The sequence below is a fragment of the Nerophis lumbriciformis genome, linkage group LG29 (genome assembly GCF_033978685.3).
Source record: "Nerophis lumbriciformis linkage group LG29, RoL_Nlum_v2.1, whole genome shotgun sequence".
Taxonomy (NCBI): domain Eukaryota; kingdom Metazoa; phylum Chordata; class Actinopteri; order Syngnathiformes; family Syngnathidae; genus Nerophis; species Nerophis lumbriciformis.
The window spans coordinates 28,392,453-28,417,974 of record NC_084576.2 but is presented as its reverse complement, the minus strand read 5'-3'; the positions used below and the strand labels follow the sequence as shown (position 1 = coordinate 28,417,974).

The 25,522-nt window shown below is 40.3% G+C and overlaps 1 protein-coding gene across 1 annotated transcript in view; it reads right to left on the bottom strand.

Moving 5' to 3' along the window:
- The window catches only part of ric8b (RIC8 guanine nucleotide exchange factor B), a 43,390-nt gene extending 18,286 nt beyond the window's left edge, over nucleotides 1–25,104 (bottom strand). Inside the window, exons 1-8 of the mRNA XM_061924571.2 lie at nucleotides 24,922–25,104; nucleotides 20,230–20,277; nucleotides 19,531–20,157; nucleotides 15,249–15,343; nucleotides 6,733–6,883; nucleotides 517–612; nucleotides 293–437; nucleotides 82–226 (exon numbers count right to left, since the gene is read on the bottom strand). Of these exons, the coding sequence (XP_061780555.1) occupies nucleotides 82–226; nucleotides 293–437; nucleotides 517–612; nucleotides 6,733–6,883; nucleotides 15,249–15,343; nucleotides 19,531–20,157; nucleotides 20,230–20,277; nucleotides 24,922–25,005 (1,391 nt within the window). The 5' untranslated portion in view covers nucleotides 25,006–25,104. The remainder of the gene's footprint in view (nucleotides 1–81; nucleotides 227–292; nucleotides 438–516; nucleotides 613–6,732; nucleotides 6,884–15,248; nucleotides 15,344–19,530; nucleotides 20,158–20,229; nucleotides 20,278–24,921) is intronic.
- Nucleotides 25,105–25,522: the final 418 nt, after the last annotated feature.

Sequence of the window (25,522 nt, the reverse complement as noted above, 5' to 3'; positions counted from 1 at the left end):
TAATACTAACTGATCATCATTATATTTGTGAAGCCTGACTTTTACATGTTAAAGGGTTGGGCTACATCAGTGGACACTCACAAAGGTTTGGCAGTTTTGTACTCTTCTGTGTCAGTGTCTTCATCGTCCGTGTACTCCGTCTCTCCTCTTCCTCCTCCGAGCAGCCCTTTATTCAGAAGGATTCCGGCTGCATGTCCGTAACCCGTGTACTTGCACAGTTTGTCCACTAGACGACAAGACAACATGTCAAGTGTTGCACACGCTCCTTCCTTCACCTCGCTCTCCTCCTTACCACTCTCTTTACACAAGACAAAGAGAAACTCTGCAGCCGCCGTCTTGACTGGCATCTCCACGTGAGTCATGAGGCGGACCAGCTTGTTCCTGGTGGTGGTGCCCACCTCAGGCCTGGTCTTGACATCTTTGAGTGGAGGAAGCACCTGGCAATGGCATTCCACAGTTCAAAATCAAGCCAGTAGACCTAATTCAACTATTTTTGATGTTTTTAAAATACCATACCTGAGCTTTGACATATCTGCGGATCTCTCTGTGGCGTCTGGATGCTTCAGTCAGCAGGCTGAGCACCGGAGTGAGCCCCTCTATGTAGTTGGAGCCCTAAAAACACACATACATGTTTCACAAGCTGCATGTTATGGCTATTGATCAGTAAACCATCTATACCAAGGGTCGGCAACCCGCAGCTCCGGAGCCGCATGCGGCTCTTTGATCACTCTGATGCGGCTCAGCAGCTTACTTGCCGACCCCACCGATTTTCCCGGGAGACTTCCGGATTTCAGTCCCTCTTGCAGAAAACTTTCGGGATTAATATTCTCCGATTTTCACCCTTACAATAATAATAAGGGCGTACCATGATGGTACAGCATTTAGCACCATCTACAATCTGTATTAACAGCGTGCCAGCCCAGCTTCTTGATTTATGCATCTTCTGCTTACACACGTAAGTGACAGCAAGGCATACTTGGTCAACACCCACACAGGTTACACTGACGGTGACCATATAAAACAACTTCAACACTCTTACTAATAATGCACCACGCTTTGAACCAAAACCAAACAAGAATGACAAACACATTTCGAGAGAACATCTGCACCTTAACACAACATAAACACAACAGAATAAATACCCAGAATCCCATGCAGCCCTGACTCTTCCGGGCTACATTATACACCCCTGCTACCACCAAACCCCGCCCCCACCCCAACCCTGCTCCCTCACACATCAACCCCCCCCCTCTGTGCGTCCGTTGAGGTGGGCGGGATTTGGTAGCGCGGGTGTATAATGTAGCTTGGAAGAGTTAGGGCTGCATGGGATTCTGGGTATTTGTCCTGTTGTGTTTATGTTGTGTTACGGTGCAGATGTTCTCCCGAAATGTGTTTGTCATTCTTGTTTAGTGTGGGTTCACAGTGTGGCGCATTATTAGTAAGAGTGTTAAAGTTTTTTTTCTTTATACCGACACCGTCAGTGTAACCTGTGTGGTTGTTGACCAAGTATGCCTTGCTGTCACTTACGTGAGCAAGCGGAACCCCCACACAAGGTGTGGCTGATCAGGTACGCTGGTTGTAGTGGGTGCTATATGCTGTACCATCACGGCACGCATGACACTGACAAGCGCCATTCATATAAGACCCGCGTGCCGCACCAGCATTCAAATTCCATATAAAGGTATGGGCAGCGTGTCTGAGACCCCTGGTTTATACATAGCACAAAGCAAAAAAAACAAACTTATTAAGCAGTGTTATTTCATTTTAAGTTTCAAAAAAAAATTCTGGCTCCCATTGTTATCTTTAATTTGTGAAACTGGTCAAAATGGCTCTTTGACTGGTAAAGGTTGCCGACCCCTGATCTATACAAGCATGTTTTATGGATCACGGACAAAGGTGAAGTACAACAATGCCCAATACAACCTACCTACTAGCTTAGCAGCTAGTTTTTAGTGGAAATGTGAACTACACTATATTGCCAAAAGTATTTGGCCACCTGCCTTGACTCACATATGAACTTGAAGTGCCATCCCATTCCTAACTCATAGGGTTCAATATGATGTGGGTCCACCTTTTGCAGCTATTATAGCTTCAACTCTTCTGGGAAGGCTGTCCACAAGGTTGCGGAGTGTGTTTATAGGAATTTTCAACCATTCTTCCAAAAGCGCATTGGTGAGGTTGCTCGAGAAAGCCTGGCTCTCAGTCTCCATTCTAATTCATCCCAAAGGTATTCTATCCGGTTCAGGTCAGGACTATGTGCAGGCCAGTCAAGTTCATCCACACCAGACTCTGTCATCCATGTCTTTATGGACCTTGCTTTGTGCACTGGTGCACAGTCATGATGGAAGAGGAAGGGGCCCGCTTCAAACTGTTCCCAACAAGGTTGGGGAGCATGGAATTGTCCAAAATGTTTTGGTATCCTGGAGCATTCAAAGTTCCTAGGGGCCAAGCCCAACTCCTGAAAAACAACCCCACGCCATAATTCCTCCTCTACCAAATGTACCAATCTCCTGGCAACCTCCAAACCAAGACTCGTCCATCAGATTGCCAGATGTGAAAGCGCGATTCATCACTCAAGAGAACGCGTCTCCACTAAGGCTGCAGCTAACGATTATTTTTCTATCGATTAATCTATAGATTATTTTTTTCGATTAATCGGTTAATCTATAGATATTTTTTTTTTCCGATTAATCTATAGATTATTTTTTCTTTTACCAATTATTTTTTTTATTTAAAATGAAGATGAAAAAATAAATGTAGGCCAGTTTTTTCAAAAGGCATGACTTTTATTTACAAAAAATAAAAGTATGGCCACTCAGTCAACATTGACAACATGACAAAATATTCTGTAACAATGTAAACATTTAAAACTTTTAACATTTAACAAAATTAAAAGTACCGGTAGCTTATTTGCTTTTTAATTTGCAAATATAAAAGTAAACATCCAGTGCAAATCTTAATATTCTGCAATAGTATAAGCATTTCAAAAGTAAAAGTATTGCTTATTTTGCTTTAAAATGTGCAAAAATAAAGATAAACATCCAATACAAAAAAGTGCAAAACGAAATATTCTGTAACAGTGTAAACATTTCAACAAAAGTAAAAGTATTGCTTATTTTGCTTAATAACACAACAATGATAGTATGATTAACGTCATCTCCGCCATGACGGTAGTGTGACGTAAATATGCGACGCGTCGACACACTAAAACGGCGTCGACGTATTTACGTAACCGATGACGTCGACTACGTCGACGCGTCGTTTCAGCCTTAGTCTCCACTGCTCTAGAATCCAGAGCAGTGGACTATGCGCTTCAGCGTCCGTTGACCCCTCTCTGTCAGTTTACGTGGCCTACCACTTTGTGGCTGAGTTGCTGTTGTTCCCAAACTCTTCCATTTTCTTATAATAAAGCCGACAGTTGATTTTGGAATATTTAGGAGCGAGAAAATCTCACGACTGTATTTGTTTCACATCCTATGACAGTTGCACGCTGGAAATCACTGAAAGCGGCCCATTCTTTCACAAATGTTTGTAGAAACAGTTTCCATGCCCAAGTGCTTGATTTTATACACCTGTGGCCAAGTGATTCTGATCGTTTGGATGGGTGGCCAAATAGTTTTGGCAATATAGTGTATTTTAGGCATACTTGCCAACCCTCCCGGATTTTCCGGGAGACTCCCGAAATTCAGCGCCTCTCCCGAAAACCTCCCGGGACAAATTTTCTCCCGAAAATCTCCCGAAATTCAGGCGGAGCTGGAAGCCACGCCCCCTCCAGCTCCATGCGGACCTGAGTGACGTCAGGTGCGAAACACCACGTAAATCGTTGGCCAACCAAAAAGTAACCCCAGTACGCTATAGCCAACCTTCACCAGGAGATGGCAACAGACAAACATAGATCACTCTATTACATTATTCCCCTTTTTGAAATGGATAGAAGTTACTCAAAAGAAATAAACAACCCAACCAAAAAATGCAGCAGCTCAATTAAAAAACTGTACCGTATTTTCCGCACTATAAGGCGCACCTAAAAACCACAAATTTTCTCAAAAGCTAACAGTGCGCCTTATAACCCGGTGCGCTTTATTACGATTAATTTTCATAAAGTTTCGATCTCGCAACTTCGGTAAACAGCCGCCATCTTTTTTCCCGGTAGAACAGGAAGCGCTTCTTCTTCTACGCAAGCAACCGCCAAGGAAAGCACCCGCCCCCATAGAACAGGAAGCGCTTCACCCGCCCCCGGAAGAAGAAGAAAAAACGCGCGGATATCACCGTACGTTTCATTTCCTGTTTACATCTGTAAAGACCACAAAATGGCTCCTACTACGCGACAAGGATCCGGATCATAAAAAGACGCAATCTCTCCATCCGCACACGGATTACTACCGTATTTCACAGCAACTGATATTCCTGTGAACTGCACTGTGGAACGGGAGCACGTACGGTGAATATTCGCACCACAGGGAATGAGGAGTCATCCTTCACTGTGGTTCTAGCTTGCCATGCTAACTTCCACCCATCCAAAAGAGACCTTTCCAGCCGGCGTCATCATAAAAGCTAACTCGAAGGGATGGATGGATGAAGAAAAGATGAGCGAGTGGTTAAGGGAAGTTTACGCGAAGAGGCCGGGTGGCTTTTTTCACACAGCTCCGAAGGCGAACACACCTTCACTAAGACGGGCAGATAGCGCCGGTCGACATACGCCAACATCTGCCAGTGGATCGTAAATGCCTGGGCAGATAGTTTCGGTCACAACTGTGGTCCGAGCTTTCCGGAAGGCAGGATTCACAGAACTGCTGCACAACAACAGCGACACTGAATCCGATGACTTCGACGAGGCGGAGCCGGCCATTTTTGGATCCCACGCTTGCGCAACTTTTCAATTCGGACACCGAAGACGAAGAATTCGAAGGATTTACGAATGAAGAATAACTTCAGAAGGTGAGCGCTATGTTTATTTTGTGTGTTGTGACATTAACGTTCGAGCAACATTATGTTGCTATTTATTGCTCTACACCATTTTGAATTTTACTATGTTTGTGATTGCACATTTGCGTACATTTTGGGACAGAGTTGTTAGAACGCTGGTTTTCAATATATTATTAAAGTTTGACTGAACTATCTGACTGTTTTTTTGACATTCACTTTAGCGCAGCGTTTTTTTTGACATTCACTTTAGCGCAGCGTAGGCGCGGCTTATAGTCCGGGGCGGCTTATTGGTGGACAAAATTATGAAATATGTAATTCATAGAAGGTGCGGCTAATAATCCGGTGCGCCTTATAGTGCGGAAAATACGGTACTTAAGCCACATTCATTTTTGTTTTTTAGTACTGAACTCTTAACCCTCATTTGTAAAAAAAATAACATGCTTATTATACAAACATTATTTGTACACCTTTAACACAGATTTTTATACTGTCTTCAGAGATTCAGTTTTTTTGGTGGTACTCGAAACCTTTCTGGGTACCTGCGAAAGGGTGTTCAGCATGGTTAGAAAAATAGTGACAGAATAGAACAAGGATGGACAATTCAACCCTTAACTCAACAATGAGTAGATGAGTGTTATGTGTGTGTATATGTGTAAATAAATGAACACTGAAATTCAAGTATTTCTTTTATATAAATATATATATATATATATATATATATATATATATATATATATATATATATATATATATAATAAAATAAATATATAAATAGCTAGAATTCACTGAAAGTCAAGTATTTCTTATATATATATATATATATATATATATATATATATATATATATATATATATATATATATATATATATGAAATACTTGACTTGGTGAATTCTAGCTGTAAGTATACTCCTCCCCTCTTAGCCCCGCCCCCAACCACGCCCCGCCCCACCCCGCCTATAACAGTCCGGATGGTTCTTTTCCTCTTTGGTCCGGAGGACATGACATCCACAGTTTTCCAAAAACAATTTGAAATGTGGACTCGTCAGACCACAGAACACTTTTCCACTTTGCATCAATCCATCTTAGATGAGCTCGGGCCCAGCGAAGCCGGCAGCGTTTCTGGGTGTTGTTGATAAATGGCTTTGGCTTTGCATAGTAGAGTTTTAACTTGCACTTACAGATGTAGCGACAGACTGTGGTTACTGACAGTGGTATTCTGAAGTGTTCCTGAGCCCATGTGGTGATATCCTTTACACACTGATGTCGCTTTTTGATGCAGTACCGCCTGAGGGATCCAAGGTCCGTAATGTCATCTCTTACGTGCAGTGATTTCTCCAGATTCTCTGAACCTTTTGATGATAGTACGGACTGCTGATGGTGAAATCCCTAAATTCCTTGCAATAGCTCGTTGAGAAATGTTGTTCTTAAACAATTTGCTCAGGCATTTGTTGACAAAGTGGTGACCCTCTCCCCGTCCTTGTTTGTGAATGACTGAGCATTTCATGGAAGCTGCTTGTATACCCAATCATGGCACCCACCTGTTCCCAATTAGCCTGTTCACCTGTGGGATGTTCCAAATAAGTGTTTGATGAGCATTCCTCAACTTTCTCTGTCTTTTTTACCACTTGTGCCAGCTTTGAAACATGTTGCAAGCATCAAATTCCAAATGAGCTAATATTTACAAAAAATAACAAAGTTTTCCAGTTCGAACGTTAAGTATCTTGCAGTCTAATCAATTGAATATATGTAGGTTGAAAAGGATTTGCAGAATCAGCGGCTATACCTGATCCAGGATGAGCTTTACCTTGTCTATCCGTTTCTCCATGAAGTCCAGCAACACTTGTATGGCGTCCATGTTTTTGCCGCCGTACGTCTCTACTCCTCCTTGTACGGGCAGGTCGATGAGTACGTCCATGCAGGGCACGGGCAGGTTGCTCAGCACGTTGATGGTGTGGCTAAGGGTTCAAGGCGGAGAAGAACACATTTACATACATGGTTCTGCATCTCAGTTTGACCTAAACCCATGTCTTCTGTTTTCTTTTTAACACATATTTTTAAACATAATTGTGTGAATGCTTTGGAGCAGGGGTCACCCACCTTTTTGAAACCAAGAGCTACTTCTTGGGTACTGATTAATGCGAAGGGCTACCAGTTTGATACACACTTAGATAAATTGCCAGAAATAGCCAATTTGCTCAATTTACCTTTAACTCTATGTTATTATTAATAATTAATGATATTTATCTTAGTGGAAACACTGATCATCTTAATTACTTCTTACAATAAAGATATATAGAAACAGATAAATATCAAAATTCAACCAAAAAAAAAGAAGAGAAAAACTAGCTAATTCGAATCTGTTTGAAAAAATTAAAAAAATAATTTATGGAACATCATTAGTCATTTTTCCTGATTAAGATTCATTTTAAAATTTTGATGACAAGTTTTAAATAGGTTAAAATCCAATCTGCACTTTGTTAGAATATATAACAAATTGGACCAAAATATATATTTCTAACAAAGACAAATCATTATTTCTTATAGATTTTCCAGAACAAAAATTTCAAGACTTTGAAATAAGATTTAAATTTGATTCTACAGATTTTCTAGATTTGCCAGAATAATTTTTTTGAATTTTAATCATAATAAGTTTGAAGAAATATTTCACAAATATTCTTCGTCGAAAAAACAGAAGCTAAAATGAAGAATTAAATTAAAATTTATTTATTATTCTTTACAATGAAAAAAAATGTTTACTTGAACATTGATTTAAATTGTCAGGAAAAAAGAAGAAGGAATTTAAGAGGTAAAAAGGTATATGTGTTTAAAAATCCTAAAATAATTTTTAAGGTTGTATTTTTACTCTAAAATTGTCTTTCTGAAAGTTATAAGAAGCAAAGTAAAAAAAAAAAAATGAATTTATTTAAACAAGTAAAGACCAAGTCTTTAAAATATTTTCTTGGATTTTCAAATTCTATTTGAGTTTTGTCTCTCTTACAATTAAAAATGTCGTGCAAAGCGAGACCAGCTTGCTAGTAAATAAATAACATTTAAAAAATAGAGGCAGCTCACTGGTAAGTGCTGCTCTTTGAGCTATTTTTAGAACAGCCCAGCGGGCGACTCATCTGGTCCTTACGGGCAACCTGGTGCCCGCGGGCACCGCGTTGGTGACCCCTGCTTTGGAGCATTCACAGATACGGTTTTCTACACCAAAATTCCTCTATTTTTTAAACTTCTTCAACTTCTTCTTCTTCTTGTCCTGATTTTGGCACACTTTACCTTCCACATTTTTCACCCGATTCAAAGCGTTCCAACTTCAAACTGTTCAGCCTATTCGGGAATCGCGGGCTTTCGCTTGACAAATTACAAAAATTCCCAGATTTCCCAGAATTCCATGTTTTTCGGGACATTTTTCCCCCATTCAAAATGAATTGGCCATTTTTCAAACTTCCACATTTCCCACATTTTTCAACCGATTCCAACCATTCCACTCATCCTGGACATTCAAGCTATTATTTTTCCAAGTTAAAACAAATTCCAGGAATTCCCAGAAATACCGTTTTTTCAAACCCTTTTTTCTGTCGTCTACTCCTTCCACATTTTTCAACCCACTTCAACCGGTCTACCGTCAAAACATTCCTCTTAATCAGGACAAAAAACTAAGTTGTTTTTTGAACTAGAAAATTCCTGGAATTCATTTATACCATTTCTCAATTAAAAATGTTAATACTTCAACATTTCTCGGCCGATTAAAACAATTCCAACACCAACCATTGCGACTCATTCAGAACATTCAAGGCTTTTAACATTTTCCAAAAAAATGCCGCTTTTCCCGAAATTCACAAATTTCCATGAAATTCCAATTGAAATCAATGGGACATTTTTCAAAGTTCCACAATTCCCACATTTTTCATCTGATTCAAACTGTTCCAACTCAAATATATCCAGCCCGTTCAAAATTGTGTGCTCTCCTTCAATTTTTTTTTTTAAATTCCCGGATTTCCAAGAATTCACAGTTTTCAGGGACATTTTCCCCATTCAAAATGAATTAGCCATTTTTCAAACTTCCACAATTCCCACATTTTTCAACCGATTCCAACCATTCCACCTTCAACACATTCCACTCATCCTGCACATTCAAGCTATTATTTTTCCAAGTTAAAAAAATTCCAGGAATTCCCAGAAATACCGTTTTTTCAAACCCTTTTTTCTGTCGTCTACTCCTTCCACATTTTTCAACCCACTTCAACCGGTCTACCGTCAAAACATTCCTCTTAATCAGGACAAAAAACTAAGTTGTTTTTTGAACTAGAAAATTCCTGGAATTCATTTATACCATTTCTCAATTAAAAATGTTAATACTTCAACATTTCTCGGCCGATTAAAAAAATTCCAACACCAACCATTTCGACTCATTCAGAACATTCAAGGCTTTTAACATTTTCCAAAAAAATGCCGCTTTTCCCGAAATTCACAAATTTCCATGAAATTCCAATTGAAATCAATGGGACATTTTTCAAAGTTCCACAATTCCCACATTTTTCATCCGATTCAAACTGTTCCAACTCAAATATATCCAGCCCGTTCAAAATTGTGTGCTCTCCTTCAAATTTTTTTTAAAAATTCCCGGATTTCCAAGAATTCACAGTTTTCAGGGACATTTTCCCCATTCAAAATGAATTGGCCATTTTTCAAACTTCCACAATTCCCACATTTTTCAACCGATTCCAACCATTCCACCTTCAACACATTCCACTCATCCTGCACATTCAAGCTATTATTTTTCCAAGTTTAAAAAAATTCCAGGAATTCCCAGAAATACCGTTTTTACAAACCCTTTTTTGACCCTTTTTTCTGTCGACTACTCCTTCCACATTTTTCAACCCACTTCAACCGGTCTACCGTCAAAACATTCCTCTTAGTCAGGACAAAAATCTAAGTTGTTTTTTGAACTAGAAAATTCCGGGAATTCATTTACCGTATTTTCCGCACTATAAGGCGCACCTAAAAACCACAATTTTTCTCAAAAGCTGACAGTGCGCCTTATAACCCGGTGCGCTTTATTACGATTCATTTTCATAAAGTTTCGATCTCGCAACTTCGGTAAACAGCCGCCATCTTTTTTCCCGGTAGAACAGGAAGCGCTTCTTCTTCTACGCAAGCAACCGCCAAGGAAAGCACCCGCCCCCATAGAACAGGAAGCGCTTCTTCTTCTACTGTAAGCAACCACCCGCCCCCGGAAGAAGAAGAAAAAACGCGCGGATATCACCGTACGTTTCATTTCCTGTTTACATCTGTAAAGACCACAAAATGGCTCCTACTACGCGACAAGGATCCGGTTCATAAAAAGACGCAATCTCTCCATCCGCACACGGATTACTACCGTATTTCACAGCAACTGATATTCCTGTGAACCGCACTGTGGAACGGGAGCACGTACGGTGAATATTCGCACCACAGGGAATGAGAAGTCATCCTTCACTGTGGTTCTAGCTTGCCATGCTAACTTCCACCCATGGTGATATTCAAAAGGAAGACCTTGCCAAAAGAGACCTTTCCAGCCGGCGTCATCATAAAAGCTAACTCGAAGGGATGGATGGATGAAGAAAAGATGAGCGAGTGGTTAAGGGAAGTTTACGCGAAGAGGCCGGGTGGCTTTTTTCACACAGCTCCGAAGGCGAACACACCTTCACTAAGACGGGCAGACAGCGCCGGACGACATACGCCAACATTTGCCAGTGGATCGTAAATGCCTGGGCAGATATTTCGGTCACAACTGTGGTCCGAGCTTTCCGGAAGGCAGGATTCACAGAACTGCTGCACAACAACAGCGACACTGAATCCGATGACTTCGACGAGACGGAGCCGGCCATTTTTGGATCCCACGCTTGCGCAACTTTTCAATTCGGACACCGAAGACGAAGAATTCGAAGGATTTACGAATGAAGAATAACTTCAGAAGGTGAGCGCTATGTTTATTTTGTGTGTTGTGACATTAACGTTCGAGCAACATTATGTTGCTTTTGCTCTACACCATTTTGAATTTTACTATGTTTGTGATTGCACATTTGCGTACATTTTGGGACAGAGTTGTTAGAACGCTGGTTTTTAATATATTATTAAAGTTTGACTGAACTATCTGACTGTTTTTTTGACATTTACTTTAGCGCAGCGTTTTTTTGACATTCACTTTAGCGCAGCGTAGGCGCGGCTTATAGTCCGGGGCGGCTTATTGGTGGACAAAATTATGAAATATGTAATTCATAGAAGGTGCGGCTAATAATCCGGTGCGCCTTATAGTGCGGAAAATACGGTATACCACTTCTCAATTAAAAATGTTAATACTTCAACATTTCTCGGCCGATTAAAAAAATTCCAACACCAACCATTTCGACTCATTCAGAACATTCAAGGCTTTTAACATTTTCCAAAAAAATGCCGCTTTTCCCGAAATTCACAAATTTCCATGAAATTCCCATTGAAATCAATGGGACATTTTTCAAAGTTCCACAGTTCCCACATTTTTCATCCGATTCAAACTGTTTCAACTCAAATATATCCAGCCCGTTCAAAATTGTGTGCTCTCCTTCAAACATTTTTAGAAAATTCCCGGATTTCCAAGAATTCACAGTTTTCAGGGACATTTTCCCCATTCAAAATGAATTGGCCATTTTTCAAACTTCCACAATTCCCACATTTTTCAACCGATTCCAACCATTCCACCTTCAACACATTCCACTCATCCTGGACATTCAAGCTATTATCTTTCCAAGTTAAAAAAAAATTCCAGGAATTTCCGGAAATCCCGTTTTTACAAACCCTTTTTTGACCCTTTATTCTGTCGACTACTCCTTCCACATTTTTCAACCCACTTCAACCGGTCTACCGTCAAAACATTCCTCTTAATCAGGACAAAAAACTAAGTTGTTTTTTGAACTGGAAAATTCCTGGTTTTCCTGAAATTCATTAATGCCCTTTGACAATTAAAAATGTTATGACTTCAACATTTCTCGACCGATTAAAAAAATTCCAACAGCAACCATTGCGACTCATTCAGAACATTCAAGGCTTTTAACATTTTCCAAAAACTTGTTTAAAGGGGAACATAATCACCAGACCTATGTAAGCGTCAATATATACCTTGATGTTGCAGAAAAAAGACCATATATTTTTTTAACCGATTTCCGAACTCTAAATGGGTGAATTTTGGCGAATTAAACGCCTTTCTATTATTCGCTCTCGGAGCGATGACGTCACGTTGTGACGTCACATCGGGAAGCAATCCGCCATTTTATCACTTTCGTCGGTGTGTTGTCGGAGGGTGTAACAACACGAACAGGGACGGATTCAAGTTGCACCAGTGGCCCAAAGATGCGAAAGTGGCAAGAAATTGGACGAAATTTGTTCAAAATACGAGGGTGTGGGGAAAGCCGACGAAATGGTCAGTCGTTTGTTCCGCACACTTTACCGACGAAAGCTATGCTACGACAGAGATGGCAAGAATGTGTGGATATCCTGCGACACTCAAAGCAGATGCATTTCCAACGATAAAGACCCTAGCTTCCCTGGCCTGCTGACATCAACTCCAAAACTGGACAGATCAGCTTTCAGGAAAAGAGAGCGGATGAGGGTATGTCTACAGAATATATTCATTGATGAAAACTTTATTCATTACTCGCGGTTTTACGTAAATGATTATACATAAACTGTGTTTACCAATAATTTAGCTTAAAAACATTTATTTTTTTCAATCATTCGAGTACATTCGGGTAGTCTTGTGTAATGCAGTATTTTGTGTCTATTTAGGTATGGTTAACCTGAGTGCTGAAATCGTGGAAAAATATATGTTCTTAGCGCGCCTGAATTGGGCTGTCTGCACTCTCAAAGTGCATGTTGTTGCCAAATGTATTTCATATGCTGTAAACCTACCGTATTTTCCGCACTATAAGGCGCACCTAAAAACCACAAATTTTCTCAAAAGCTAACAGTGCGCCTTATAACCCGGTGCGCTTTATTACGATTCATTTTCATAAAGTTTCGATCTCGCAACTTCGGTAAACAGCCGCCATCTTTTTTCCCGGTAGAACAGGAAGCGCTTCTTCTTCTACGCAAGCAACCGCCAAGGTAAGCACCCGCCCCCATAGAACAGGAAGCGCTTCTTCTTCTACTGTAAGCTACCGCCCGCCCCCGGAAGAAGAAGAAAAAACGCGCGGATATCACCGTACGTTTCATTTCCTGTTTACATCTGTAAAGACCACAAAATGGCTCCTACTAAGCGAAAAGGATCCGGTTCATAAAAAGACGCAATCTCTCCATCCGCACACGGATTACTACCGTATTTCACAGCAACTGATATTCCTGTGAACTGCACTGTGGAACGGGAGCACGTACGGTGAATATTCGCACCACAGGGAATGAGAAGTCATCCTTCACTGTGGTTCTAGCTTGCCATGCTAACTTCCACCCATGGTGATATTCAAAAGGAAGACCTTGCCAAAAGAGACCTTTCCAGCCGGCGTCATCATAAAAGCTAACTCGAAGGGATGGATGGATGAAGAAAAGATGAGCGAGTGGTTAAGGGAAGTTTACGCGAAGAGGCCGGGTGGCTTTTTTCACACAGCTCCGAAGGCGAACACACCTTCACTAAGACGGGCAGACAGCGCCGGACGACATACGCCAACATTTGCCAGTGGATCGTAAATGCCTGGGCAGATATTTCGGTCACAACTGTGGTCCGAGCTTTCCGGAAGGCAGGATTCACAGAACAACAGCGACACTGACTCCCGATGACTTCGACGAGACGGAACCGGCCATTTTGGATACCACGCTTGCGCAACTTTTCAATTCGGACACCGAAGACGAAGAATTCGAAGGATTTACGAATGAAGAATAACTTCAGAAGGTGAGCGCTATGTTTATTTTGTGTGTTGTGACATTAACGTTCGAGCAACATTATGTTACTATTGCTCTACACCATTTTGAATTTTACTATGTTTGTGATTGCACATTTGCGTACATTTTGGGACAGAGTTGTTAGAACGCTGGTTTTCAATATATTATTAAAGTTTGACTGAACTATCTGACTGTTTTTTTGACATTCACTTTAGCGCAGCGTTTTTTTGACATTCACTTTAGCGCAGCGTAGGCGCGGCTTATAGTCCGGGGCGGCTTATTGGTGGACAAAATTATGAAATATGTAATTCATAGAAGGTGCGGCTAATAATCCGGTGCGCCTTATAGTGCGGAAAATACGGTAGTTCATAGTTGTTAGTTTCCTTTAATGCCAAACAAACACATACCAATCGTTGGTTAGAAGGCGATCGCCGAATTTGTCCTCGCTTTCTCCCGTGTCGCTGGCTGTCGTGTCGTTTTCGCCGGTTTCGCTTGCATACGGTTCAAACCGATATGGCTCAATAGCTTCAGTTTCTTCTTCCAATTTCGTTTTCGCTACCTGCCTCCACACTACAACAATCCGTTTCAATACATGCGTAATCTGTTGAATCGCTTAAGCCGCTGAAATCCGAGTCTGAATCCGAGCTAATGTCGCTATAATTTGCTGTTCTATCCGCCATGTTTGTTTGTGTTGGCATCACTGTGTGACGTAACAGGAAAATGGACGGGTGTATATAACGATGGTTAAAATCAGGCACTTTGAAGCTCTTTTTAGGGATATTGCGTGATGGGTAAAAATTTTAAAAAAACTTCGAAAAATAAAATAACCCACTGGGAACTGATTTTTAATGGTTTTAACCATTCTGAAATTGTGATAATGTTCCCATTTAATGCCTCCAGCGGGGCATCACAACAGAATTAGACATAATAATGTGTTAATTCCACGACTGTATATATCGGTATCGATTAATATTGGAATCGGTAATTAAGAGTTGGACAATATCGGAATATCGGCAAAAAAGCCATTATCGGACATCTCTACATATTAATATACATTATTTGGCCCACCTACAACAAAAATAACATGAACTTTGCAGAGCAGAGATATTCAACTAAATTGTCTAGGGGGGCCACATTTCCAGAAAGCTAAGGACCGGAAGCCGGGGTCAAAACTGTCAGAACAATGGTCTGGATTTGGTCTGGATTTGCTCCCGTGTGTCGTTCAGTGACGTCCTAGGCCCCTAAGACTTTAGCTTGTTATGCAGTCAACTTCCTGAGCGGTCACTAAGCTCCCAAAGCCGAGCTCAGCGGAAGGATTGTAAGGTCATCTCTTGAAATGTATGAGATGAGAGGCGTTACAAAACACGGTTCCACTTGCGGGAACGTCCTCCAACTAGAATACTGCTGACCAGTCTAAAAGTTTCTCACCTGTGTACTTCCTCTGTTTTCTCCTCTTTCTCAGTCTTTAACATCAACAGGTGGCGCAGGATGGCGGTGATGAGTCTGTACTGGTGCTCATCCTCCTTCAAAAAAAAAACCCACAACAAAAAAATCACACAAAGGTTTTCGTCCATCATTGGAATGTGTTAACACCAAGTTTCCACCTAAATGCTGCCGTTGAGTTTGGTTAAAAACAATTCTCCATTAGCATGTTTAGCTTTTTCTTTGGCTTGATTGCGATGCCACTACATAAGGGGAAGCCCTTTGCATTTGTCCCACATCTTTTAAAAAGAGTGATTCTTTTGTTTTGTTTGTTTAGTAAATACAAACCCCAAAACCAGTGAAGTTGTCACATTGTGTAAATGGTAAATAAAAACAGAATACAATGATTTGCAAATCCTTTTCAACTTATATTCAATTGAATAGACTGCAAAGACAAGATATTTAATATTCAAACTGAGAAACGTAACTTTGTTTTGCAAATAATCATTAATTTAGAATTTAATGGCAGCAACACATTGCAAAAAAGTTGTCACAGCGGGATTTTTACCACTGTGTTACATGGCCTTTCCTTTTAACAACACTCAGTAAACGTTTGGGAACTGAGGAGACACATTTTTTAAGCTTCTCAGGTGGAATTCTTTCCCATTCTTGCTTGATGTACAGCTTAAGTTCAACAGTCTCCCTTCTGATATTTTAGGCTTCATATTGCACCACACATTTTCAATGGGAGACAGGTCTGGACTACAGGCAGGCCAGTGTAGTACCTGCACTCTTTCACTATGAAGCCACGCTGTTGTAACACGTGGCATGGCATTGTCTTGCTGAAATAAGCAGGGGCGTCCATGATAACGTTGCTTGGATGGCAACATATGTTGCTCCAAAACCTGTATGTACCTTTCAGCATTAATGATGCCTTCACAGATGGGCACTATATATATATATTAAGGCTGAAACGACGCGTCGACGTAGTCGACGTCATCGGTTACGTAAATACGTCGACGCCGTTTTTGTGCGTCGACGCCTCGCATATTTACGTCACACTACCGTCATGGCGGAGCGCAAAGCAGACGATGCGAGCGAGGGGAAAAAAGCACGCCAAAAGTCGTCAAAAGTGTGGGAGTATTTCAATAAACGGCCTAATAATGTTGTTGTATGCACACTGTGTCGAGCGGAAATGGCCTATCATAGCAGCACAACGGCTATGAACGAACATTTTGAAAGAAACACGCAACAGCGTTCTTGCCATCACCATCAACTAGTCAATAGTCCGCATGAGTATACGTTGTCATCATTACACAAAAACATGAATGCGTCATTTGTGTCTGCGTTGTAAATTCATAAACTAAAGCACTGTTTCGCTCTGAGAGGCGCGTTTGGCGTGCCTGTTCAGTGTTTACAAAAACGGGCGCTCCTCTTTAACGCTGTGGAGAGGCGGGGCCGGCGAGCGAGCGGCGAGGCGGGGCGCGCCGGGAGCGATGCCGCAATCGTGCCCAGGTGCGCGATCCGCGCACCTGGGCACGATCATCCAATCTCCTCTCGCTGAAGAAAAGGGGAGCAGCAGAGAGAAAGGGAAGAGACTGGAAGGAGCCAGAGTGAAGCTGACGTGGAGCGAGAGAGGAGGAGAGCCAGAGACAGACGACGACGAGTGAGCGAGGAAGAGGAGCTGAAAAGCGAGGAAAGAAAGAGAAAAGAGTTGGAAGAGAAAATACTTTGTGTAAAATTAAAAGATTGTAAACCTGGCAAAGCCGTCTGGCGTTCAGTCTGTCGGTCCTGAAAGAACCCCACGGCACAAGACGTGTCACAAACGCTAACGTTAATTAGTTGTGCAAATACCTTTTACAACATTAACAATTACATATACTATGTACAAACCAACAATTCACTTTCACTTTAATCATACTATCATTGTTGTGTTATTAAGCAAAATAAGCAATACTTTTACTTTTGTTGAAATGTTTACACTGTTGTTACAGAATATTTCGTTTTGCACTTTTTTGTATTGGACGTTTATCTTTATTTTTGCACATTTGAGCAAATAAGCAATACTTTTACTTTTGTTGAAATGTTTACACTGTTGTTACAGAATATTTCCGTTTTGCACTTTTTTTGTATTGGATGTTTATCTTTATTTTTGCACATTTTAAAGCAAAATAAGCAATACTTTTACTTTTGAAATGCTTATACTATTGCAGAATATTAAGATTTGCACTGGATGTTTACTTTTATATTTGCACATTAAAAAGCAAATAAGCTACTTTTAATTTTGTTAAATGTTAAAAGTTTTAATGTTTACATTGTTACAGAATATTTTGTCATGTTGTTGTCAATGTTGACTGAGTGGCCATACCTTTTTTTTTGTAAATAAAAGCCATGCTTTTTGAAAAAACTGGCCTACATTTATTTTTTCATCTTCATTTTAAATAAAAAAAATAATCGGTAAAAGAAAAAATAATCTATAGATTAATCGAAAAATATAATCTATAGATTAACCGATTAATCGAAAAAATTATCGATAGAAAAATAATCGTTAGCTGCAGCCTTTATATATATATATATATATATATATATATATATATATATATATATATATATAAAAATTTGTACAAAGGTTTAATACGTGTACAAGGATATTTCACATGCCTTTACTGTGTATATAATTGAACTGTGTTTATGTTGTGTATAATGAGTATTTATAATATGTTGTACAAAGGACATTTCATAATTTTCGGAAGTTCATCTTGTACTTGACATTGTTTATAGGGTTAGGCGCAATAAGTGTTCAACTTCAGCCTAAACCCTTTCGGTCTGCAACATTTTCATTTTCAATCTATGAATGTACAACTGTTTGTTTATTTTGTTGACGATTGACCCGAAGAATAATAATAAACTAAATAAACTAATACACCCCCATACCATCACAGATGCTGGCTTTTGATCTTTGCGCCTATAACAGTCTGAATGGTTCTTTTCCTCTTTGGTCCGGAGGACACGACGTCCACAGTTTCCAAAAACAATTTGAAATGTGGACTCGTCAAACCACAGAACACTTTTCCACTTTGCATCAGTCCATCTTAGATGAGCTCGGGCCAGCGAAGCCGGCGTTTCTGGGTGTTGTTGATAAATGGTTTTCGCTTCGCTTTTGGGTTTTGTAATATTACCTGCGTTCAACATCTTTTTACACTGTTAGGCAGTTAAAAAAGGCAAAACATACATTTCACATGCCTTAGGTGTTGCTCCCTTTGCACTATCCAGAACGCTGCACATTGTAGTTTTATTACCAACAATGGTTGCCTTCTTTTTACACTTGCCTAAAGTAAGCCTCCATCTACACTTTATGGAATGCTAAGTACAGTATTTGTCCTTTTTCACCACATGGGCTCAGGAACACTTCAGAAAACCACTGTCAGTAACTACAGTTGGTCGCTACATCTGTAAGTGCAAGTTAAAACTCTACTATGCAAAGCGAAAGCCATTTATCAACAACACCCAGAAATGCGCCGGCTTCGCTGGCCCGAGCTCATCTAAGATGGACTGATGCAAAGCGGAAAAGTGTTCTGTGGTCTGACGAGTCCACATTTCAAATTGTTTTAGGAAACTGCGGACGTCGTGTCCTCCGGAACAAAGAGGAAAAGAACCATCCGGACTGTTATAGGCGCAAAGTTGAAAAGCCAGCATGTGTGATGGTATGGGGGTGTATTAGTGCCCAAGACATGGGTAACTTACACATCTGTGAAGGCACCATTAATGCTGAAAGGTACATACAGGTTTTGTAGCAACATATGTTGCCATCCAAGCAACGTTATCATGGACGCCCCTGCTTATTTCAGCAAGACAATGCCAAGCCACGTGTTACAACAGTGTGGCTTCATAGCTAAATAGTGCGGGTACTAGTCTGGCCAGACCTGTCTCCCATTGAAAATGTGTGGCGCATTATAAAGCCTAAAATAGCACAACGGAGACCCCCGGACTGTTGAACAACTTAAGCTGTACATCAAGCAAGAATGGGAAATAATTCCACTTCAAAAATGTGTCTCCTCAGTTCCCAAACCTTTACTGAGTGTTGTTAAAAGGAAAGGCCATGTAACACAGTAGTAAAAATGCCCCTGTGACATCTTTTTTGCAATGTGTTGCTGCCATTATTATTCTATTATTCTACTTTCGGGTTCCTAACCCTAAAAAACAGTTTTAGTGACAGTCACTAGCTGATGCTCAATTGTCAGACATTTGCACCCTAAACAAGAGGCGTGTTGTTTAGCGTCACACTCACCTTACCACCAGACGACACAGTCAGGTTGAAGAGGGCTTTGAGCGCCTCCATGACTCGCTCATTGTCCTCTGCGGGCAGGGGCATAGCCTGAGGATCCGGACGGGCCACCTCGTAGGGGCCGTCCCAGCTCACGTCCAGGGTGCGCTCCAGCACCCCCGTGAGCAGCTTCACCGCCTGCCCCTCTTTCCGCAGCTGCTCGCTCAGGTCCGCCCTCAGGGCCGACAGCAGGAAGAGGATGCGCAGGGTGAACAGGCCCACCTCGTGGTGCCAGGAGGAGGAGGCGTGCAGGTTGGCGCACAGGCCGTGGGCCAGCTTGACGTCCACGCTCACCTGCTGAGCGGCGGGACTGTTGAACAGCACATTGGACAGGCACTTCAAGGCTTCCACCACCACGCGCTCCTCCTCTTCCGATTGAGTGCTTTCCTCCGGCCGCCCCTGCTCGTCACCCGCCATCCCTCCGGCGTTCAGTCGAGCCATCCTGGCCAGAGTCAGCACGCCGTCCCGGGTGGCTATCGGTGCCAGGACACACTTGTCCCTGGAGAGGATGCGGAGTGTTTCCAGGCATGTCTTCTGACAGCTGGGCTGCACCTTCATGCCGAGGACGACCAGGACGCTCTGACACAGCTTCTGAAATGGCACCGGGCGAGCGTTCGGTTTTGAAGTACCGTATTTGTAAATGCACCGATGGTGTCTACTTACACTGCGCAGCGATTCTTCCTTTGGGTCAAAAGTGAAGGTGCGGCTGTTCTGGAACAGGAAAGAGCTTATTGGGGATAATTCACTTGCCATTGCAAACTTCGTGAAATGATATCAAACGATATCAATATATAGTGCGATAGACATGTGATCGATATCGAAAAAATGTTCGATATATGTATATATATTTTAATTTTTTGGGTTGGAAGAAACCATAAGTCATGAAGCATGGTTGGTTGCACCAACAAAGGCACTTGTGTAGGGCATACTTGCCAACCCTCCCGGATTTTCCGGGAGACTCCCGAAATTCAGCGCCTCTCCCGAAAACCTCCCAGGACAAATTTTCTCCCGAAAATCTCCCGAAATTCAGGCGGACTCAGGTCCATGAGGACCTGAGTCCGCTAACCCACAATATAACCAGCATACCTGCCCAATCACGTTATAACTGTAGAATGATGGAGGGCGAGTTCTTGGTTTCTTATGTGGGTTTATTGTTAGGCAGTTTCATTAACGTCCTCCCAGCGCGGCAACAACACACAACAACAGCAGTCACGTTTTTGTATACCGTAAAGCAGTTCGTCTGTCGTAAACAGCAATGTTGTGACACTCTTAAATAGGACAATACTGCCATCTAGTGCATTTGATGAAAGCACTTTTGTGCGTGCCACACATCAATACATCATCAGAGAGGGTGTTCAGCATGGTTAGAAAAATAGTGACAGAGAATAGAACAAGGATGGACAATTCAACCCTTAACTCAACAATGAGTAGATGAGTGTTATGTGTGTGTATATGTGTAAATAAATGAACACTGAAATTCAAGTATTTATTTTATATATATATAATAAAATGTATATATATATATATATATATATATATATATATATATATATATATATATATATACGATTGTAGCTGAGATAGGCTCCAGCGCCCCCCGCGACCCCAAAGGGAATAAGCGGTAGAAAATGGATGGATGGATGGACGTATATATATATATATACATACATATAATAAAATAATATATATATATATATATATATATATATATAGCTAGAATTCACTGAACGTCAAGTATTTGTTATATATATATATATATATATATAACAACTGTACGTCAAGTATTTGTTATATATATATATAACAAATACTTGACGTTCAGTGAATTCTAGCTATATATATATATATATATATATATATATATATATATATATATATATATATATACATATATATATATTTATTTTATTATATATATATATATATATATATATATATATATACGTATATATATATATTTTATTATATATATATATATATATATATGAAATACTTGACTTGGTGAATTCTAGCTGTAAATATACTCCTCCCCTTTTAGCCACGCCCCTCCCACCCCGACCACGCCCCTCCCCCACCTCCCAAAATCGGAGGTCTCAAGGTTGGCAAGTATGGTGTAGGGGTATAACGGTACACAAGCATTTCGGTTAGGTACGTACCTCGGTTTAGAGGTCACGGTTCGGTTCATTTTCGGTACAGTAAGAAAACAACAAAATATACATTTTTTGGTTATTTATTTACCAAATTTGTAAACAATGGCTTTATCCTTTTAACATTGGGAACACTATAATAATTCTGCCCACGTTAATCGACATTAAACTGCCTCAAGTTGTTGCTCAGATTAAATACAATGACTAAACTTTTCTTCTACATATAAAAAGTGCAACATTAAACAGTTTCAAGTCAACTCACCATGCTTAATTTATTACAGCATTTGGGAAGCCTGTAGTTGATTTTTATTATGTAAATGTTATATTTTTATCAACATGTGATAGCAGGGACCCTGCCATTCAAAACTAGGCTGCTGCATTACTAATGATTAATGTAACTAAAGCTGAAAAAAATGGTACAGTAGCAATAGGAGAGACTATTCATCCCTGAACACCATGGAGTTCATGTAGGCTTAATGATGCACTTACATTATTATATCAACTATCAGAGACAGAAACTCTTCATTTAACATAATGTCCTTTTTTGCTGCATCAACACAGCTCAATCAACATAGAAAAAGGTAACGTGAAATAACAGACAGACAGGGCTTTGCTGTCCGTAACACACACACACACACACACACACACACACACACACACACACACACACACACACACACACACACACACACACACACACACACACACACACACACACACCGCAAAATGAGCTAACGTTACGCTAAAAGCGAATTATCTTTCACCTCAAGCCAGGACTGCGAGCGAGCTGAGCTGCCTTTTATATTTCTAGAAGGTGAACAGGCTCATAGTGATGTTACTAGTAGTTGACTGGGAGGTGTTTATTATAATTTGGGGAGAGTCCGCTGCCTGATGCTTACCCGCTGAACGCTAAGCACTGACTACATGCGCTCTGAATACACACTGCTGATTGGCTGTTATCGCTCTGAATACGCACTGTTGTGAGGTATTGACTTATTTAAGGTCCAATCCATCAAAAATCTCACTTTTACATATTTTAGGGAAATATTGCTTAATTTGTGTGTTTGCCATAAAAAAAATAAAAAATAAATAAAGGGCACAAAACATTAAAAAAATAAATAATAATTTTTGACAGATCTGAAGTTGATCTAGAAATTTAAGTGTTGAAAGTAAAAAAAAATAAAAAATGATGACTTATTTTTACACTTTTATGAGTGGGACCTGAAAACTTCAGTAGCTATTTATTGTCTGTTACTGCTCAAAAAATAATAATAATTCCAAAATCAATGTTGTTGTGAGTTATTGACTTATTTAGGTTCCAATCCATCAAATATCTCACTTTTACATATTTTAGGGAAATATTGCTTAATTTGTGTGTTTGCCATAAAAAAATAAAAAATAAAGGGCACAAAACGTTAAAAAAATAAATAATAATTTTTGACAGATCTGAAGTTGATCTAGAAATGTAAGTGTTGAAAGTAAAAAAAAAAAATGTATGACTTATTTTTACACTTTTATGAGTGGGACCTGAAAACTTCAGTAGCTATTTATTGTCTGTTACTGCTCAAAAAATAATAATAAATCCAAAATCAATGTTGTTTGTAACCAATCAGATGGTTGTGTGGGTGGGACAATGCTGGGTGCTGTGTAGAGTCCTGACAGAAACAGAGGCAGAAGGAAGCGGAGGCGGCTACTTAATATGTTCGTGTGGAAACTCGTTCGGTACACCTCCGAACCGAACCGAAACCCCCGTACCGAAACGGTTCAATACAAATACACGTGCCGTTACACCCCTAATGTATGTATATTTTTATTTTTGGGGTTGGAAGAAACCATAAGTCATGAAGCATGGTTGGTTGCACCAACAAAGGCACTTGTGGTATGGTAACCCATAGACATCTTATAAGTAGACGCAGCATCGAGCGCTACTGCCTACTGGCGCTGACGAGACGCGGGGCCGCCATCTTGGAGTGGTGATCCGCTCCACTCAGTGCAATTCATTTGGCAGGAGCAATGAACTGTCAGCGCATTTAATTCATCTTACCTCACTGAATACCACTGATTTTCACGAGCTTTTTTGTCATACGTGTAGCTATGATAAAGGACATGTTTTATTATTCATAGTTTGCTTAACAGTAATATAATATTCTTATATGCTATAAGTGACCAGACGTCCGAGATCAAAACTGGGAATATAATCCCAGAGAAGGGGAAAATAAACGGTCAGCTATTTTTAAGTTGAAGAAACAATATGATTAGGTTATATAAACATGCTACATAAACAATGTATGAATACATTAGATATCTATATATCTTAGGGACCTATACACTGTATCTCTGTTGCTGCAGCAGCAATACCATATTGTATTTGTTATATGGTATTGTGAATAAAACTTGAATAAAGAATAAAGAATAAAGAAAGAGTTTATTCTGTTTTGACACTTTGTATTGATATTTTGTATTACATTCTTCCCTTAAATGATCATGTTTACAGTGATTGTTTTAATATGTATTTTTTATGTATGTCGCTTTGGATCCTTAAACATATATAAACACCTGAAAGTCTTTATATCAGCTAAAACCACCAACCTGTTTCACTGGATTCAGAATAAAACCAAATTCTGTCTTACCCAACAATGTTAGTATTAGATTTTTGTTACTTGAAGACTTATTCCTGGTTACAATTATACTGTTAAGAAAGTATAATACTGTATAGCCACTGTCCATCTGATTGTCTAGTTAGCTAACATATATTACTCAGGCTTAGACCGATTTTCTTTTCTTTTACCCTCATCCCCCCCATTGTTTACCTGTATCTCACCTTTTTTGTAAGGGGCGCCGGAAGTTGGCAGACCCGTCAGTGATCCTGTTTTGTCTCCCTGTCATGTTTTTAAAAAAGTGGGACCCCATTTTTTTGTTTTTATGACTTGATGGGGACCCCAGGGGCCCCATTTTGAAGATTCCTAGCGTTAACACTGATAAGAGCTCAAACATAGTGACTAATATGGCGCATGTAGTTAACATTTATACATTTTATTGTGTCGGACCGAAGCAAACATGAAACATTATAAATAATTATCTTTATAAGTCTTATTAGGACGATTTGTTTACTTTAAAGCAAGCCGCTTAATTAGCAAGGGATGCTAGTTAGCCCCTCAAGCTACGTTTGTTTTGGCTAAAAAGAAGAGTTAAAAAAAAAACAAGTCACCTCTCTGTTGTACTCCCGTAGAAGCGTCTCGATGTCCTGCCCGTCGGCACTTTCGAGCTGCGACAACACGTTAGTCAGGTCCATGGCGGCGGTTGACAGAAACTCCAACTCGGCTTCTTCCAGTACTGAGCGGCTAGCCGGCTAGCTATCAGCCAGGAGACTGTGGTGCGTTTGGGTGTCGGTTTTGCCGGTGCGGAATTTCCGCTACTGTTTCCGGTAGAGGAGCACTTCCGGGTGGTGCGTTTACTGACTACCACCAGGAGCGGAATTCCTACACTGGCTTCGTAACTACACGAGATTTGAATGTTATTGTGTTTTACGGCACAAATAGGAACAAATAACTATTATAATTGAAACTTAGAGGAGAATACAAAGATATTTTAGTCTTTTGAGTGATTGATTTAAACTTTCATTAGTAGATTGCACAGTACAGTACATATTCCGTACAATTGACCGCTAAATGGTAGCACCCGAATACGTTTTTCAACTTGGGGTCCACGTTAATCAATTCATGGTAGTACGGGACCCCTTCAAGTCATTAAAAAAAAATGGGAGTCCCACAGTAAATGTATGGGGTCCCATTTTTTTGGTAACTGTTTTG